Source organism: Falco cherrug, chromosome 3, assembly GCF_023634085.1.
Source record: "Falco cherrug isolate bFalChe1 chromosome 3, bFalChe1.pri, whole genome shotgun sequence".
Lineage (NCBI taxonomy): Eukaryota > Metazoa > Chordata > Aves > Falconiformes > Falconidae > Falco > Falco cherrug.
Window position 1 is genome coordinate 1,781,654 of NC_073699.1, and position 18,992 is coordinate 1,800,645.

Genomic DNA, 18,992 nt, shown 5'->3' on the forward strand with positions numbered 1-18,992 from the left:
GGAAGCAGTCTTACTCCCTGAAGACAAGGTTAGATAAACTCTCAGGAAAAGTTTAGTTAATGCAGTTTGTGCCTTGAGGCAGGGGTAATATAAGAGGTCCCCTTGAACCTCTTCCAGCCCTCTGGATATGCCTTGGACTTATTCCCTTGCCTCCCTTCCCCTCCCATTTTTCTTCAGCTCCTAAGTCTGCTCCCTAGAGGCTTAGTGCCTTGGCCTTGCTCTCAGCCCAGGCCCTTCCCTGCTCCAAAACCCGATAAGCCTGGGGTCCTGAGGCAGGAGAGAGGTTGTTATGGTTCCCACACAAGGAGGTCCCTTGCCAGGAGCTATATTCTGTCACTGGTACCCGGAGGGAGGCAGGCCCTCTCCATCACCTGGGCAGGCACTTTCCCTAGGAGCATTTCAAGGCCCCTGACCCAGCACATGGTGAACAAATAAAGCCAAAAGGCTTTAAAGACATGAAAGTTCTCCTAAGCTGGCACCTTACTTGTAGTCTCAGCAGCCACCTTGAGGCCTCAAACAGGTCAGAGATTTTTCCTCCTAAGGTGTCTCTGGGAGGTGACACAAGATGATGACAACAGTCTCCACTGTGGAAAGAGAAGGCTTTCCTGGGAAACCACTTACCTCCATGGCCTGCAAACAGCTTGAAGTAACTGAAAATAAAGGAAACTATCAACCACCCCAAGGGCATTCTGATGGCTCAGTCATGGGGGCAAACTGTGCATTCTTGGCTCCATACTGAATCCTGCTGTACGAGGTGCTGGGAGTGCATCCAGCCAGTACCTCAGGGGCTGCCACCAGGAACCAGGGATGTCATGCCAGAGAAATGCATTTGAGACTGCAAAAGCAAACAGATAAGACTGCAACAGGCAGCAGAAAGAGCTTGCCAAATTAAGTTAGAACTTAATGGTCAAAAGTGACCACTTCTGCTTGAAATTCCAGTTTCCTCCTGTAAAACTGAGCACTTGCATTTGTTCTGAGAGGTGTTTATGTGGGATGCCCCAAAGGACAATCTGGGATGTGTGGATTGTGTTGTGATGGACCAAAAGGAGGTCGGGGGGCTAGAGTGAGTGGAAGTAGTGGAAACCAGCCTACACGGAGCTGAAAGACCCTACAGGATCAGGGAGGGGGGCTTCACTCCAGCTAAAAGAGCTCCCACTTATTGCGGCCTTGAACACACTCTTCAGGGGCTGAAACTGTGTTATGGTAGGCCCTAAACAACAGTTCTGAGCTCTGAACATGTAAAGACTACACATTGTAACCCAGTGGAAGGGAACAGCTGAATCAAAAAAAGTGCTGGAGTGGGAATAAAGTGAGAAAGGCCCTTTGATTGACTGGATTCAGCCCCCAGAGTCCTCAACCTGTTATATCCGAAGTCAAGCTGGTCCCTTTGGGACTTTAAGTCGACACCCTACTCCCTTGCTAGGTGAGCAGTGGGTATCATGACTGCATTGGGGCAGAAAATTGCTTTGTGGGACATGGTGAAGAGTTTTCATTTTTGACACCTAGTTGTGCTACTAATGTCAAATTGAGTTCCAACTCACAAAGAATAGATGCGACCATCTCAGTGAAACTGCTTTTCAGGGCTGATGGCTGTAGAGCTTGTATTTTTAGCTTTCCTTCTTTAAAAAAAAATAGCAAAAAAAACCCCAAAAAAAACAAAAACCCAAAACCAACAAAAGATGCTGGCCACAATTTTTGATAATTGAGGGACACAGGATTTACCCTCTGTATGTTTTTCCAGTGCTAAAAATCAGGCATAACTAATGCAGCCTCAGGAGCTTGGTGCTGTGGATCCCATGTGGGGATCTTTTCCTTTTTCTTCCCCATCCCTGCTCTGTGCCTATCTCACAGTGTCCTCCTTGTTCAAATTCCCTTTGGGAAGCCTGTTCTGGCTGAACATGTGGAGCCCAGCAGTTCCTCAGGGACTTAACAATTTCAGGCATGATTAAAGGGAGATGGACCAAAGCCACGTTAAAGGGAAAGAAGTACTGCCAGAACCCATGAAAGCTTTTATTACTTGATGAAGAAGAAAAATGTTTGCTGGATCAAGGTAGACACCAACTGCACCAGTCTTTCCCCTGAGCATGTGGGCTCAAGGCCGTTTTCCAGCCTGTTCTCTTTTTTCCCTCAGGTTGAATACAAGATTGTATAATCTCATCTGCTCCAAAAGGCTGACAGGAGGAAGAGGAAGGAAAAATAATCTTTTTTTTAGGAAAGAAAGAAACAGTGATTACTCTGCATGGTGCTCTTAGTCCATAAGAGGGTGGGAAGGCAGGGATGGAGCAAGGTGGACACTGATCACAAACAAGAGAGCTTGGGGCAGTGACCTGCTCTGGCACTGTGGGTGGGTGTGATACATCACCTCCCATGCCCCATTCCCTTTCATTGCCTCAGGACTGTGTCTTTTGCATTGGCAAACAGCAATGCCCCAAATGAAATCAGGAAAAAAAGTCACAGTGCTCCCGATTTTTGTAAAATGACGGCTAGTAGGAATTGTGGTGAACACCCTCCAGGGCATGGAAAAGTACTTCATTATCTTCATTATCATCTTTTTTAAACACTTCAGATGCAATTATCAATGGTAATGAAAACACATATTCCCTGAATGCTCTCCATAGCCAAGACCTCCTTCTGCTGAGCCCTCTAGAACAGCTCATATCAGATCCTCAATTTATTCACCTTCTTGAGGCAGAACCACTCTACATCCACTGGGAGGTGACTGTATCTTTGCACTTTGAAAGAGTACAGGGAAGATTTTGTGACAGACTTACTATTTTACTTCCTAAGGTGGTAGTGTGAAAATGTATACCTTCATTTTCACCTTTTGCTTTTATAACTGAGACTAAATTAAGGGAAAATATTGGCATGGGCTGAGAAGACAGCAAGCTTAAAGTGCTCCTTGCAAGAAATGAAAGTATAAAAAGATGAGGACTTGAGAGCATTTATACTACGTGTGCCTAAAGTAGCAATATTTTTGCGAGCAATACATCAATAAAGCCGCTTTCCCCACAGATTTCTGTCTGGTGGCTGACTGCAAACTGCAGCTGAAGTTGTTTTACTGCAGCTGGCCATCTGAAAGGACTCAGCTGTGTGGCTTCTCTGGCGTCTAATAGTGCGTGAATAAACACTCCACTTTTCCCAGAGGTATGATACTCCTATGGCCTCTCTTTTCTTCCTTGGTGCCTCCTTTCACAAAATCCACAGGAATGTGATTTTCAGTGAGATATCTCTCTTTCTGTCAAATTTGGCTTGATTTTGGCCAAGAGGCTCAAAAATTACTGCAAAGGGACACAGACAGACGTGAACACAAATGAAGCAATTGCATAAGCTCCATTTCCCCAGGAAACAGAGACTGAAAGCAGCTCTGTTGAAAGAGAACCGTTTACTAACCAAATACCAAAGGAAACTTTGAATAAAATGCTACCAGAGTTAGAGTGCAGAATTTGGATACTCGGGCTTCAGAGGGAAAACTGGTCCTCAAATATTCCAGGCTTCAAACAGGTTTAATATCTTGGGGATCTATTCATAAATTTCTAAACATCTCATAAGTTTTATTTCTTATTTTCTTTAACATGAAAAAAAATTGCCTGCATTTAGTAACGAAGTATTTTAAAAACAACACATGGGCTAGAAGGGTAGACCTACTTTCCGACAGAAAAACAACCCCACCTGTGATAGGAGATTGTTATGCTGTATAGCCTTCTTTCTTTTACACTTAATGCAATTTCATTAGCTGCTTCCCCTTCACCTCCCCCCAACCATAGATATGTATAATCTAACCCATCCTTGGAAATCCACTGACATATTTACAGTGCTAGGAAGATTCAGTGTATGATTGAAAAGGTCAGATCTGATTCCAGTCTTCCCTAGACCCAACTAGGAACAATAACACTGTCTTATTATATCTTCTTCATATATATATATATATATAAATATATATAAAAATAAATAACTAGGAACACAATAACAATAACAACTAGGAACAAAACCACAGTGAATTTCCAGCAGAACAGAGGAGATTTCCCTCCTTGTGTAGCCAATTCCATCCCAGAGTCTGGAAAATATTGCTGCACTTGTAGAAGGAAAAAAGGCTCAGATGAATAAATAGTTGTGTAATTATGTGGTCACTGATCTAAAGAATAGAAATACCAAGGTGTGCATATTACCTGCAGTGGGTGAAGTAATTTTTTGGAGCATGTCATGAAGGAGACCACGGTATGAAGCAGGCCAACCTATAAAGGGAGCAGACTATGCCACTTCAAGAATGTGTTCCATATTTGTTGGGATTCTTCATCCTTTCATAGTCTCTTAGTCAATATATTTTCCTGTCTTTTCATGTTCATGAAGAAAAAACATCTGCAGGAGGCAAACCCAAAGGTTAATTTCTCCCCTGCACTTCCTGCATTTGTTCAAACAGTTGAACTAATATTTATGAATAATGCATTGCACCCATGAATGTCAAAAATCAATGCAACTCCAAGCACATCATTTTTATACCAGATGAGGCTCAGACTCAATATGTGTTATTAATCCACCGCCTTTTATTGGTTAGCAAATATTACGTAAAAATTTATTTCCAGAATACTACTTTTCTACAGCAAGGATTTATCAGAGCTTGTTCCTATTTCTGACAGGCTCTTCATTCTCTGTGGCGTATTCATTTTGGTTATTAATTATTCTCAGTACTTTGCATCTTATTTGTGTAGTGGCTTGTTTGTTGTTTTTTAGTGGGGGTGGGGGTGTGTTTATTTTTTTACTCTAAGTTCTGTTTGAAAGCTTTAATTAACAAACTGATGTTTTTTGAGAGCAGATACTGAGATGGACAATTGCTTAGGAAAAACACTGGATACCCCAGAGTACTGTTGCTGCTGTCACAAATGCCTGGTACTGGTTCAAAACCACCAGCATCCATCAGAATATCTATTTTGCCCACAAAATGCCCCCATAAATGTCCAACAGGAAATTACCAGAATTTAAGAATAAATGGGCACAATAATCAGGCCATTGCTTTTGAGAGCAATGAAGAAAATGCAGTATCTGAACTTACTGGCATCAATAACTGAAACCCTAATATAACACAGATATGCAAATTGTTATCAAGTTCTACTTTTTTTTTTAATGGGGACTTACAGAAACTAGGATTTTAATGGCTTAGGTTTTTTGCTACTGTCATTTAAACACTCATGTTTTTGCTCACAGTGGAACAGCTCAGCTGCTGTCAGCCAGATTAATACTGCTGAAATCAACAGTCACACAGATTGACACCAGCTGAAGGCCTGTCCTAATAAATCTGAGTCTATTTATGGGGGATGAAACCATAGTCATGTCTCCCCAAAGGCAGTATTCTCACTTGAATATAAATGATTTTAGCTGCATGAATGAATTTAGTATTGAAGGTGCCATTTTTCAGACTTAGCTGTGACTTCACCCGTATCAGTAGATCTGATTTATACCAGCTCTTTGGATACATAATCACTCAGTCCTGGAGTGCTGACAGTCAGGCTGGTTTACCTGAACTGGCCGATTTTCCTTGTAGCTGTTGGGTGTATTATCAGCTTTACAAGATGTCAGAATGGGGCCTGCAAGCTACACAGCATTGTGTGTACTTAATAATGGAAACCTGGGTTGAATAACATTTCAGGGTGCTTCCGTTCACCTGGCATTTTTTAAGTGACTGAGGGAATCCAGTGGTGGGTTTACCGCATTAGCTCCTCACTGGTACCTTCTGCATCATGGTACCAGAGATAAAAGGCTGAATAGGAGCAAAGGAGCTTTTGGCTCTCTATCCATGTTGTGATTCCTGTCCATCATCTTCTTGGGAAAGACTGGTTAGACAGAAAAGGAGTGAGTCCTCCTGCTGTACTGCAGCTTCTTGCACTCTGTGGTGTCAAGTCTCATCTGCAAAGACCAGTAACTCGGTGGAAATGAGATGTTCACCTGTGTTGAAGTGGGGCTGGCTGAGTGCTCAGATGCCTGATGTTATTAAGAGTCAGCTAAACCAGATGTTTCGTAGACTTGTTTCTAAAGCTTCTTTGATATTTCAAAGGGACAGGCTGATGTAATTCTCCCTCCCATCACCTAAGTAGTTACAACAACTATAATAGGTGATGCAGTTTGACTCCCCCACCTCCCTTCCCATTCCAGTACGTGCCTCCTGAAGCGGGTGAGGTCCTAGCCATCCTGTCGATTGCAGGCCCAGAGGGGTCCCCGCTATTCAACAGGCAAATCCTGCATGGAAGGGGTGTCTTCTCCATCTCCCCAGCATGCAGAAAGGCAGAAAAAAGGGCACCCTGATAGAAAACTGACACAACTACTTGTTTGACTTGTTTAAAAGCCAGATTAATGACTCAGCCTTTACCTTTTATGAGTCAGGAAATTCCAAGGTGCTCTTTTTTCCCTTGGACTCGTAGGCAGACTCTGATCTCACTTATTACAGGGTAAATCCACTACAGGCAATGAGCTATTTCTGCCACACATTTGCAAGCAAGAGCAGCATCCATCTTCCCTGAACTCTCTGTTCTTAGCAGTCCCTGTGTTCTTTGGCCAGCTACATCCCCCAGTAAAAGTGTCAGGCACATCAAACAGCATAAAATAAATCAATTTCCCAGTTTATTTAGTCTAAAAAGACTGTAAAATGGAGTCAAATTGAGAAACCTGTTTATGTGGCGAAGAGGCCTAAGGGACGTCTTGAGGAAGGAGTGATATTAAAGTGTTAGGCTAACAGAATCAGAGCTAGTTTGCACTGGGGTGTGCTACCTGTTTCCAGTTCACTGTGGATGGTGTGACTGCAGAGTGATGGATAGTTGCATTCTCAGACATAATGTCCATGGAAGGTGAAAGGTAAAGAGACAAATGCCATAAAACTATAAAATTGCTTCAAGGTTCAGAAAACCAATTAGACACTGAGACTTAAAAGCAATGTGGCTTCCTTGTTTTATTGAAGAGAAGAGTCAGCAGTGATTTACTGAGCCATTGCATGTTTATGTGTTGGAAGAAGGTATTGAATTATCATCAGCCAAGTAGACATTGGCAGAAAGATGAAACCAGCAAACTCAGACTGAAAATACAGCACAAACTTATAATACTGAATGTAACTGAACTCACCAAAACACGAAGTGGATTTTCCATCATTTGGAGATTTTAAATTAAAGTCTTTGAACTAGACAGAGAAGTGTCTTTAGAGCTTCTGTTTATCGGGGTCAGTACAAGACTCCCCAGGATTAAGGCAGGTTGACACAGGGTCGCAACAACCTCTTTTAGCATTGTCATCCTTAGCGGGAACTGAAAGCCCCCAGAAGCAGAAGCCAAGGTGAGAGCTGCTGCCATCACTGAATTAAACAAGACCCTAAACGTCTCTGCCATTAGAGACTGAATGAAATAACCTTACACCCAGTCACACCTGTAAGTGCTCTGATGTGTCATCTCCACACAGAAATTGCTATCAGAAGGGCTGCTGCTGCTCTCAGCACCCCTGCCCCGGAGCTGCAGGCCTGCTCCTGGATCCCTGTCTCACCCAAGCTAAGACACTGTCTGGTTTATAACCACCATATGACAAAATCCCATGACACGAACTGTGGAGCTACACGCAGCCAGACGTCCACATCTCAAAGTCTCTGTCCTTGCTGACACGTTTGAACACAGCATCTGCTAAGGAATTCACTGAGGAGAATGAAATATGCAGTGGAAATAGTCAAAAGAAAGTGAGATAACCGAAGTTTTTTGGGGAAAAAAACCAAAACCAACACACTGCCATTTCTGGTGTCATTTATAAAGCGTTCTTTCCCTTAATTTTGGAGTCTTGTAACCCAGGAACTTTGAAATCTTGTTCCTCATTCCTTTGCAAAGCTACTTTTGCTAGGCTTGCTAGCATGGCCCCTTCAGCTCCAAGCCACCAAGCATGACTTGGATGAGGTATTAGCCACCTACTTTACATCAGAGCCTATTACCTTAGTCTAATTCATCGGGTTTCACCTCTTTTTTTAAGAGGCCATTTCACCTAGGTCAGAGGAATTGCACTCTCAAAATATTCCTTTCATTTCACAAAGTATCCAGGGATTTGGACCCTGAAGTCAGGCACTGAGTGGTAGCCACGTGCAGATGACCACCACCCAGGTGACATGAAGATTGTAGGCTTCTTTCTAGATTCCTCAGCAGAGAGAGTCCCTGTGACTGAATATTGCTGGTATACAAGGAAGGGTGCGTGCTGGTGACAGAGAGGGGTGAGAGAGAAATATTGAAATAGAGATAGTTGGAATGAGGAAGCAAGGGAAGGATATAGAAGGAGGAGAACAGAAACAGCCCTGGAAGAACCTGACAGAAAATACAGTCCCCAACCTGGTCTTCAAGGTGGTATGTCCTGGGATAGGGCGGTGGTAGGAATGAAGGTGCTGGAGGAAGAAGGCAGAAGGTGGCACTTCCTCCAGTTTGCAGCCAAGCTCTGGCTGAATTGTTTCCCAAAGCAGCTGGGTGTCCAGACTGTCACACAAAAAATCTGGTCCTTTTACTGTTCCCTGATCCAGCTGGTGCAAAATCATTAAAATGTTTGTGTCACGTCACACAGCACGTAAGGGATGAAAGCCACTGTGAGAATACATTTTGCTGGAGTACAGCTCTGCTCTCACCCCACCCCACCCCACCATCAGATGTGCCAGGTCCAAGGACCAAACCCCATCAGAGCACCAGCTCCCCTGGAGGGCTGGGACAGAACCATAGAACGGTTTGGGTTGGAAGGGACCTTAAAGATCATCTCATTCCAACCCCCTGCCGTGGGCAGGGACACCTTCCACCAGACCAGGTTGCTCCAAGCCCCGTCCAGCCTGGCCTTGAACACTTCCAGGCATGGGGGATCCACAGCTTATCTGGGCAGCCTGGGACAGTGCCTCACCACTGTTACAGTGAATAATTTCTTCCTAATATCTAATCTAAATCTGCCTTTTTTTCAGTTTAAAGCCTTTCCCCCTTGTCCTATCACCACATGCCCTTGTATACAGTCCCTCTCCAGCTTTCTTGTAACCCCCTTTAGGTACTGGCAGGTGCTCTAAGGTCTCCCTGGAGCCTTCTCTTCTCCAGGCTGAGCACCCCCAACTCTCTCAGCCTGTCTTCCTAGCAGAGGTGCTCCAGCCCTCTGATCACCTTCGTGGTCCTCCTCTGGACTTGCTCCAAGAGGTCCATGTCCTTCCTATGTTGGGGAGCTGCTTGGGGGGAGCTGGGAGCAGCTCACTCCGATGCGACCAGGCACACCTGAGTTACAGGAGATAGCCGAGGCTGAGCAGAGGTTAAGGCACCGTCTCAGTTCCAGTTTGGCCGTCACAGTGTTCACCACCTGTAGCTGCCTAGCCTGCTACATCAAGCAGGAACATTTGCCTACTATTAAATTTGCCTTGATGAGTCTTTTAGCCCACACCTCAACTCCTTTGGGTTTAAAACCTGTGAAGCTGTTTAATATATTTTCCTTATACTATTCTATTTCACTTTAAGGATGAAAGAGACTGTAAATCCTTTCAAATTCAGATTGAGAAGGGTGAAGGGAAATACTGTGCCTGTGCCCGGGCAAAAGGAGATAACCCAGCTAATATCATAAGGAGATGACCCAGCTAATATCAGGCTATACATTAGCAGTGATACAGGTCATCAGAGAGTTTAGCTCTGTTCAGAATGGAGTTTGCACTCCCATGTACCTGGGCAATATTTATGCCCACTGCTGGCACACGACAGAAATAAGGAGCTGATGCATACTCTGATACACTCCACCGAAATGATGGAAGGGATGTGTAGCCTGGGAGGGGATAGTGTGCCCTTCCTTTCTTTTCCTGTGTGGGTTGTTCTTTAAAGAGGGGGGTTCCGAGGGAACCAGGAGACTGCCTCCCATGGGGTGCGCTTGCAGGACCATCATCCTTCCATGCTTCAAATAAAGCCACTCCTTTTTAAAGATTAAATAAATCTAGCACCTCTGCCTATTTGTGTACATGTCGGATCATTCGTCGTAATCAGTAAAGCTCGATGCAATGTTTCTTGCTGCACTCGCGGAGTGGCAAGGGTCTGGATGCCAGGAGCAGCGGGAGGGGTGAGCTTTGGGTGCTGCGGGGCCGAGCCAAGGCACAGCACGTTGGAGCACGGCGCGGTAACGTTCCCTTTAAGAGCCCTTTGGCTAACGGCGATGCACTGAAATGCAGGAGGTGGGACAACACCACACACAAAAATGAAGAAGTGAAGGCAGGAAAAGTTTCTCCAGAGGAAAAATGCAGGGCTTGTCCTTCACCCTGACGTCAGATCTGTCTTTAATAAAATCCCCAAAGAGCCAAGAGAAAAAGGCAGAGTGCCTAGGCTAGGTTGCCAGTTCAGGATTGCTCTGCATTCCCCAAAGTGGTGTTTTTGTTCAAAACGGCTCTAAATCTGGGTTCAATCAATGTATTTAATCCCGGCTTCCAGGGATGAGGTGGCTTTTGCCCTGGATTCTAGCAACGAGCAGCATTTTGCAGGTGAGTTTGGAAACTGCAGGAGAGACTCGTCTGCTGCAAGCACGCCTGGGTTTAGTGCAGGGTGGGCTGGGAGAGCGGGTGCGGTGGGGTGCGGGCGGGAGGGCGGGCGGCAAGGCCGGGGAGGTGGGCGAGGGGAGAGCCGGGGGGAAAGGTGAGCTGTGGGGGAAAGGAAAGGGGAAGGGAAAGGGGAAAGGAAAGGGGAAGGGAAAGGGGAAGGGAAAGGGGAAGGGAAAGGGGAAAGGAAAGGGGAAGGGAAAGGGGAAAGGAAAGGGGAAGGGAAAGGGGAAAGGAAAGGGGAAAGGAAAGGGGAAAGGAAAGGGGAAAGGAAAGGGGAAAGGAAAGGAAAGGAAAGGAAAGGAAAGGAAAGGAAAGGAAAGGAAAGGAAAGGAAAGGAAAGGAAAGGAAAGGAAAGGGGAAGAGTGCAGAAGTGTCTCGGAGTTGAGTCCATCTCTGCTCACCATCCAGGTGGATCTGCACAGAAAACTGTAGTGTGGTTTGGCGTTTGGTTTTCCTTTATTATTATTATTATTATTATCTTTTATTGCTATTATTTGTATTGTGGAGCATGAGAGGGAGAAGATCACCCATTCCATTCCTGTCTGAAGCAGCCAGGGTGAGGCTGGTGGAGGAGCGGGCTGGAGGGGAAAGGGCAGGTCCCCGACGGGCAGCGGTGCCCAGAGGGGCTGGGGCTGAAGCAGCACGGGACCGGGACCGGGACCGGTGCGGGGTCAGGGCCGTGCCGTGCCGTGCCACAGCGGGGCCGTGCCGTGCCGTGCCACAGCAGGAGCCGTGCCGTGCCATAGCAGGAGCCGTGCCGTGCCGTGCCACAGCAGGGGCCGTGCCGTGCCATAGCAGGAGCCGTGCCGTGCCGTGCCACAGCAGGGGCCGTGCCGTGCCGTGCCACAGCAGGAGCCGTGCCGTGCCGTGCCACAGCAGGGGCCGTGCCGTGCCGTGCCATAGCAGGAGCCGTGCCGTGCCACAGCAGGAGCCGTGCCGTGCCGTGCCACAGCAGGAGCCGTGCCGTGCCGTGCCACAGCAGGGGCCGTGCCGTGCCATAGCAGGAGCCGTGCCGTGCCGTGCCACAGCAGGGGCCGTGCCGTGCCACAGCAGGAGCCGTGCCGTGCCACAGCAGGAGCCGTGCCGTGCCACAGCAGCGGCCGGGGCCGGGCCGGCCGCTCCCCGCAGGTGTGCAGCTGCGCGGGGCGGCCAGAGGAGGGGGGTTTGTTTCCCCCTCTCCGACCTCTTGTAGCTGCCCAGTCCACGCAAGCAGTAGCTGCTTTCCTTCCCCCCTCTCTGGAAAAAACCTGTATGGGGAAGCCGCTCATCTCAGAAGGTGCTTTACTTTTCTTTTCTCGGTGCGTGCTTATGGCTTGTGTGAAATCCCCGGGGCGGCTGGCGGCTGCGAGCTGCTCGGGAAGGTGGCGATGGCGGCAGGCGGGCGGGGGGAGCGGGCAGTGCCTGCCCCGGCCCCCTCCCCCCCCACCCCGGGGGCGGCGGCCGCACGCCGCCTGGGGACCGCGCCGTTCCCCTTCCCCATCCCCGGAGGCTACGCTGGACTCGGGGCTCGGGCAGCCCTGGGGACCCCGGGAGAGAGGGTGGCTCCTCGGGACCCGCCTGGGCTACCCGGCTCCAGGCCGGGGCATTCCCGGAGCCAGACAGAGGCGAAGCCGCGGTTGTGTCCCGCTTCTGCTCCGGGGCGGGTAACGTAACTGCTTTGCACCGGGGATATTTTGCTTTGCAGGGCTGCCGGCATCAGGCTGGCTTGTGTATTGCGAGATAAAGCGGGGCTTTAAAGCAAGAAGGTAGCACACGTGATGTGGTACACCAGCCGCACCTGTGTGAAAGCAGATGGAGAAGTGATAAGTCCTGCGTGAATGTTGAGATGGACTGATAACGGGGCTCTTCTAGAAAAAAATCCAACACAAAACTAACAACAAACAAAATGCAGCGCTTGGGCTCTCTGAGGTAGGTTGGTTCTTACCTCAGTTGATCTTTGCTGAGCAAGTAAAAAGTCACACAGAGGGAGCCACCCGCCACCCCCCACCCCCTGACAGTGTTACTAGGGAAGATCTGTGTGAGCCTTATAAATCTTAGTGGTTGTCCTGGGTTTCTTTGATATCAAAGATGCTTGTAACAAAAGCTGCTGTAGCATGTAACTATGGGTGAGTGCATGCAGACACATGTGCCGGCTGTGGGGGTGAGTGCAATCCAAATATTGCTGGCAGCATATATGGTCAAAAGAGTATCTAAAAAGAGTTTGAAACAGTATCAAAAATAGCCTACAAAGAGTCCTGGGTCTCAGCTGTTTCAGTTCAAGCTGTCCAACGAACTGAGCAGGTGAAGCCATGTCTTTCTGGAGGGTCCCAGGGGCATTGTCATCACCCCCATGGAGCTGGACCTTAGAAGGTTGCGCTTAGAAATCATTGAGCTGGGGTGATTTCTCCCCACTAATGAACTGGCTTTCTGTGGGTCTTTTCAAACCTGAACTGGGATGTGATGGGGGGGTTAGTAAGCTGATGAAGGCATACATAATGGGGAAATGGAGAAACAGGGGTGAAAAGAGTGTACAGCATGGATAGATGAGAGGGGCTGCAGAGTGCAACTGGCAGGCAGTATTAGTCTACATAATACTTAAAGGACTTTTAGGAAAGGAGCAGGCTTAGTCTGCTTAAGGAGACAGTGTCTGAAGGAGCAAAGGGATATTGCCATTGTTGTGGGATATAGTGAATATTTAGCTGGTATTGGCCACCCTGCTCATGAGACATATTTTAGCTAAGTTACAATGGTCACAACAAATGAGTGCTGATAAAGCTCTGACACTATCCCACCTCATTGTCTATTGTGTTGCATCTTTGTGGCATCATCATAACAGTAATAAAGATATTTTCAACACTGCAGAGGCATCCATGGAGTGGCAGCAGCAGGCAGGTCACTGTACACAGGCCCATGGTCTCCCTGGTGACTTGTCACTCTTCACATAGGTGAAGAAATATGGACAGAAAAAGATGCTCCACTGGGAAAAAGGATGGTTGATTATCTGGAATATGACTGGAATATACCTACTTGTTTGAGGGAAAAAGGCAGAGTTGATATGGGAAGGTCAGGCAGGCCTCAAAGGGCATTTCAGAAGACAGCTGTCAGGTTCTGCGGGAGTGTCCCTTACCCCCCAGTACTGTATTAAGCTACAGGCAGTTAATGAGTTCTTAAACAGTTTTATCAACAAGTTTTTTATTAGGGCATAACTTCACGGGTGATGGGCTTGGGAAGAGAAAAATAGCTGAGCATAGCTGGACTTTCAGGCATAAGTTTTCCAACATTTCTTAAATATTTGTTTTCCTTTCATAGAGATAAGGGCAGAGACCATGAGAGCCCAAGTCCCATCAAGTAGGTTGAGATTCCTCAGTGGCTGAGTCATTTTTTCAGCAAGGACTTTAAGGCTGGATGTGTTGACCCCTTTTCAGTGTGGTACATTGAGGAACTGGAGCCAGGATCTTCAGCCTTTAGTCCTGATGACTCAGCAGATATGAGACCCCTTGTTTAGATGGGACGAAATGTCCCAAACCAGGATGATGATTAGAAAAGAAATTCTGCACTTTGTAGAAAATTAGTAAAGGAGATTATATAGGAAGAAGAATAGCACTGGAAGTATATAAAACATTTGAAGTGGAGGAATGGGTGGTGTGTAGATCTAGAAATCTAAATTAAAATAAATAGAAAAGGAGTGAATGCAAACCTGCAGGCTTTTCCTTTAATGGTGCTAGTGAGCAGCAAGTCAAATAGCAAAGAATAGTGTTGCACTTCATCACATAACTAGTAGGCAACTATTGACACTTCTATTTGATGTGATGGCAGTCATGGCACACAACACCAGACTTTTGGCTTTAGTGGGTGGGAGGGAGGAGAGAGATGTTCAAAGATGGTTTTATAAAGGCACCATCTCCTTTGTGAACACTGATTTCACTAGATAGTCACTGATAATGACCCAAGTTCAGGGCTGCCTCCGCCTGTGTGGAAAGTGGTTTGAGAACCATAATGCGTGGTTTTTCCTTCTTCTTTTTCTAAAATTATTGCTATGGATGTGAGGCCAAGAATTTGTAAGATGTTTGGATTTGGTGGCAGGAAAAAATGATTACATTTCTTTGGACTTCCAGGCAAAACCACATTCTGACCAAACATGACCCTCCCCCCCCCCCAAAAAAAAAAAAGCAGCTACATAATGATTTATTAATTTATCTATTTGCTCTGCTAGAAGCTCATATGTAGTCTAAAGCTAAAGGTTCCAGACACCTTTATTCTCGCCTGCAAAATCCTGTGGCTCTCCAGGAGAGGTGAGCTGAGGTTTAGCTATTGAGTGCTTCTTAACGGAAGGCTACAGGCTTGCAACACGGATAGTGATGCACAGATAATCTTAGGCAGCGTAGGTTCAAAGTTGATGTGTCTTGTCCCTTTGACCTTCTACCATTCCCTGTTGCTTGACAGTATCTGATTACCAGAGACAGGCTTGATAAACTTCTCTTTAGAAAGTCTCCTATCCTACACGTCCATAAATTGTAGATGTTGATTAAAATTATCCTGGTTACAGCAGCTAAGATTCAGCTATGCAAGTGAGTATCTGGTGGCTCAAAGCTCTTAGACTTAATCCCTGTGGGTATGGCTGCATCATATGTGGGGCTTTCCCAAAACTGATCTTTTATTTGGCAGTCCCCCTCACAAATCCACTTGCAGAAGGAAATCATTGCCAAGGCAACATCCTAAAGGTAGCACTGAATGTGCTTCACATTTATCAGAGGTCCTGACCAAAGACTGTTTCTGATGAAGATGCCTCCTAAACACACAAACTCACACATAGCTTTGCTAAGAGCAGCAGGTTTTCATGCATTTTCTTCCTAACTTCTGTCAGTATTTGAATTTGCTTTGGTAGCCATCAGTAGCCAGTGTGCGACAGTCTCTTGCTAGCGTTAACCAAGAGAAAGCCGGGGGCAGGAACTGGCTTCCTCACCACCCTTGCAGTGTGCCACTGCCTATTTGTGTCCCCTCGGGCAGGTCATGTCCCCATTTCACACAGTCCTGTCTGCGCTGAGAGTACTTTGCTATTGGGGCTTCTCCAGGGAAAGGTATTAATTAAAAATGATAGCTGTGGGTTTTAGCAAAAGCATGAGATTTACATAATTATACTGGGTGTCTGTCTTTTGAAAGGCTTGTGCATGTTTAGCTTCTCCTGCCCTCCCCAGGAGCTATGAAAAGGCACCAGCCAAAAACGTTTGAAGTCCTCCATAGCCATATGGGACATTTGACTTCTTTCTTCAGAAGCTATAGGCACCCATGTCAGGATGTGAAGAGTTGCTTTAGCATCTTTCCAGTACTCAGCTTAGTGAAAACTGCTCTTTTTGGATGGCCTCAGTGTCCCAGAGGGGCCTTGAGCATTCCTGTCTGGACAGCTCTGGCTTTCATGCACAAGTGAAAATAAGGCTGTTTAAAAAAAAAAAAAATAAAATAAAATAAAATAGTATCATGTATGTGAACACTGGCAGCTGCAGCCTGGCAAAAGCTGAATGCCCACAGCCTCAGCTGAAGATACATTTGAGTATCAAGCCTGACGGTGTCCCATGTTGTGGACCAGAAAGCAGGGTAAGGTTTCCTAAGTCTTCCAGATTTGTCAGCAGGAGGTGCAGGCGGGCACCCTCGATTAAGGTGTTCCCCCTGATTGCCCCTTTGGTTTCTTATAATACAGCTCAATCATCCTCATTCTTAGGGTCCTTATGTTAAAACCAGAATTTTTTGTTTCTATTAAATAGAAACTTTGAGTGACAGCTGTCAGTGGGCAATGATGGGCCCAAACAAAGCCTACCCATTCGTTTTCTTTCTGTGTTCTGAGGTCCACCAAGAATTCGGACCTAGTTTCTTGGACTGGGTTTATAGCACCCAATTTCCCCATCACTCCCTCTTTCAAGTTTTGTCCCACCCAGGATTTGCTGCGTCCTGAGATGAGTTCCCTTCAGCATCCCATTCCTGCAGGCTGGCAGGGGCGTCACAGGGCTTTATATTTACAGATGTGTTCCTGGGCCAAGGGACTCTGACTCTGCTACTTTAGCAGCTACTTAGTGCTGCTTTGGTTTCCTGGGTGTGGGTGAGGATGACTGGTTCTCCTGCACCCTGGTGGTCTCCCAGGTCTGGATGGAACCTCCACTGGTGCCTCTGCTATTTATTGCCTCCATACTGAAACCTTATGTGTTTCCCTCTTTGCTGCTGCTTGTTCTGGCATCCTGGATGAAGCTAATGGAGTCCTCTTAATCCCTTGTGCTTTCTAATAGCCTGCTGCTGGGCTTTGACTTGTACTCTTTGCATCTGGGCTAGCTGTGGGAAGGTAGAAGGGAGAAAAGGCATTTTTATCTCTGTGGGCGCCAACAGCTGGCTCTGCTCTACAAGTAATTCTTCTTGTGGATGGGGAAGGAAAGGACATCCTTTAGGTTGAAACAGCTGTGGAAGAAGATAACACTTAAGCTAAGCTTTGCAGCACAATTTGAAAAATGGATTTCTAATACTTGGGTTACTAATGCATTCCTGGACTGTGTGGTCATCTCTGTGTTCCTCTTCTCTTTCCCAATAGCTCCCACATTGTTCTTCTGTTTTACTAGTCTGGGTCTGTCATTCTACTTAACAAATGAGAGATGAGCAAGTTGGAAGGCCAAGTTTCATGAACTCCAGAATGGTGTGCAATGAGCACACAGGGAAACCTGAGAGGTATTTGCAGAAATAATCTTGGGCTTATGCATCATCTACGGAGGGTTGTGAGTCACCTAGATCCTGATGTTGCTGGACATATGCACAGTGATGTCTTTGCTGTCATGGAGCAACTCCAGCCCTGCAGAAGGACCTTCTCCTAAGAGATTGCCTTGCAGATTCGGATGGAGTTAGAAGAAAAAATGTCTCATGCTTGGTGGTGGGGCAGCATAGCAAGATCACTTGGTCTAGCATTTCATTGACAGATGAACAGAAATCACAAAAACGGTAGTGCTTTGAGTGCTTTTATACCTTTTTGTTAGAGTTGAAACAAACTTCTTCTACCCAGCTTGAGGTAAACCTGTCCGTTCTCTTCCTAACATACTGAAATCACCTCCACTGAAAGGCTTCCAGGTGGATATGAAGCATTGGTTTTATTTTGCAAAAAAAGGTTGGACCAGATGATCCTTGAAGTCCCTTTCAACCTGGTATTCTATGATTATTACATCTCTAGCATGCAACTGTCTAGCTTGACTGAATTAGTAGCTACATTAGATTTAGAAATATAGAAAAATTGTATCTGTATATAATGGAAAGAACACAGTAACGTCAGTAGTAGTAAGCAACTTTGTCATTCTGTACCGTATCTGACACAAAACTTGCCACGTGCCACCAGAAATAGTGCAATCCCCACAGACTTCACAACTTTGACCAAAATTGCTCTTGATGACTCGAGGATTATCTTTTTTTTTTTTTTTTTAATTTTATTTTTTTTTATTAGAAGGTAGCAAATTTTTAGCTGTACAGGAACGGTTGCACTTTCCCCTTTCTAGCATTCATGAATGCAACTCAAACTTTAATTTCTCAGTGGTTTAGAAGTTTTGATTCCTTTCCATGCTCTGTCAGCTTTCCAAACTACCATCCTGCCTTCCTTTTTGGTCTTTCCTTACTGAAGCTTTTTGAGTAACAAAACAACAGTAAGATGAGTGGGGGATTTTCTCTTTCTCTTGCTGAAGCTTCCTCATCTCCATATAGATGTGCTTGGCCTGTGAAAGGAAGATTAGTGGAAAGAAGGGAGCATGACTTTGCTGAAACTCGGTTTGATGCCTTTTGGGGACAGCACGAATCACCTGAAGCAGTGACTCTGGTGAACTATTTTTACTCCATGAAGGGGCCAGCCTTCTTGCCCTGGGCTGACAAGTAATGTACCAGGCCCCTGCAAAAAGACTGGCCATTTCCCCAGGAAGTTCTACACTATCTCAAAGCATCTCCTGACTCTGCTCTGAACACGTATCTCATTGTCACTGCCATACCTCTTACATGATGTCCGTGGCATTCTCACATTTGTGATGCAAGAGGTCACACTGCATCTGTGTTTTTTGGACTTGTGAGCCCTCCTTTCTGGTTTTTGAAGTCCACCAATACATTCCTGGATGTGTATGATGACCAAGCAGGCTATAGCTCGCATGATGATCACCAGCTTATACCTGCTCTGACAAAGAACTTTCTGTATCTGGTCTGATAAGAAGGCAGAGGCATCGAAATCCATATGGGAGGAATTAAGTGCTCCTCTGAACGGCTGGCATATGTACTTGACTGCCCGCAGGCTACTAGTTCCCTGGTTTTAGAGTAACAGCTGGGTCATTTTAGCTGTTTAGCAAGGAGGGACCAAACCACAAAACCTGCAGCCAGTGCTGAGAATCTGCAAGTGGATTACATTATAAAACTCTTTGGTTACATTTTTATGAGAAAATAAGGATGGAAAATTAATTAGGAAAATATCCAGGTTCCGTT

At 46.1% G+C, this 18,992-nt stretch overlaps 1 protein-coding gene across 1 annotated transcript in view; it reads left to right on the forward strand.

Annotated features, from left to right (window-relative positions):
* The first annotated feature begins 10,147 nt into the window (after positions 1–10,147).
* Positions 10,148–18,992, forward strand: part of CCN4 (cellular communication network factor 4) — a 38,374-nt gene continuing 29,529 nt past the window's right edge. The window contains exon 1 of the mRNA XM_055705572.1: positions 10,148–10,478. Coding sequence (XP_055561547.1) covers positions 10,431–10,478 — 48 coding nt within the window. The 5' untranslated portion in view covers positions 10,148–10,430. The remainder of the gene's footprint in view (positions 10,479–18,992) is intronic.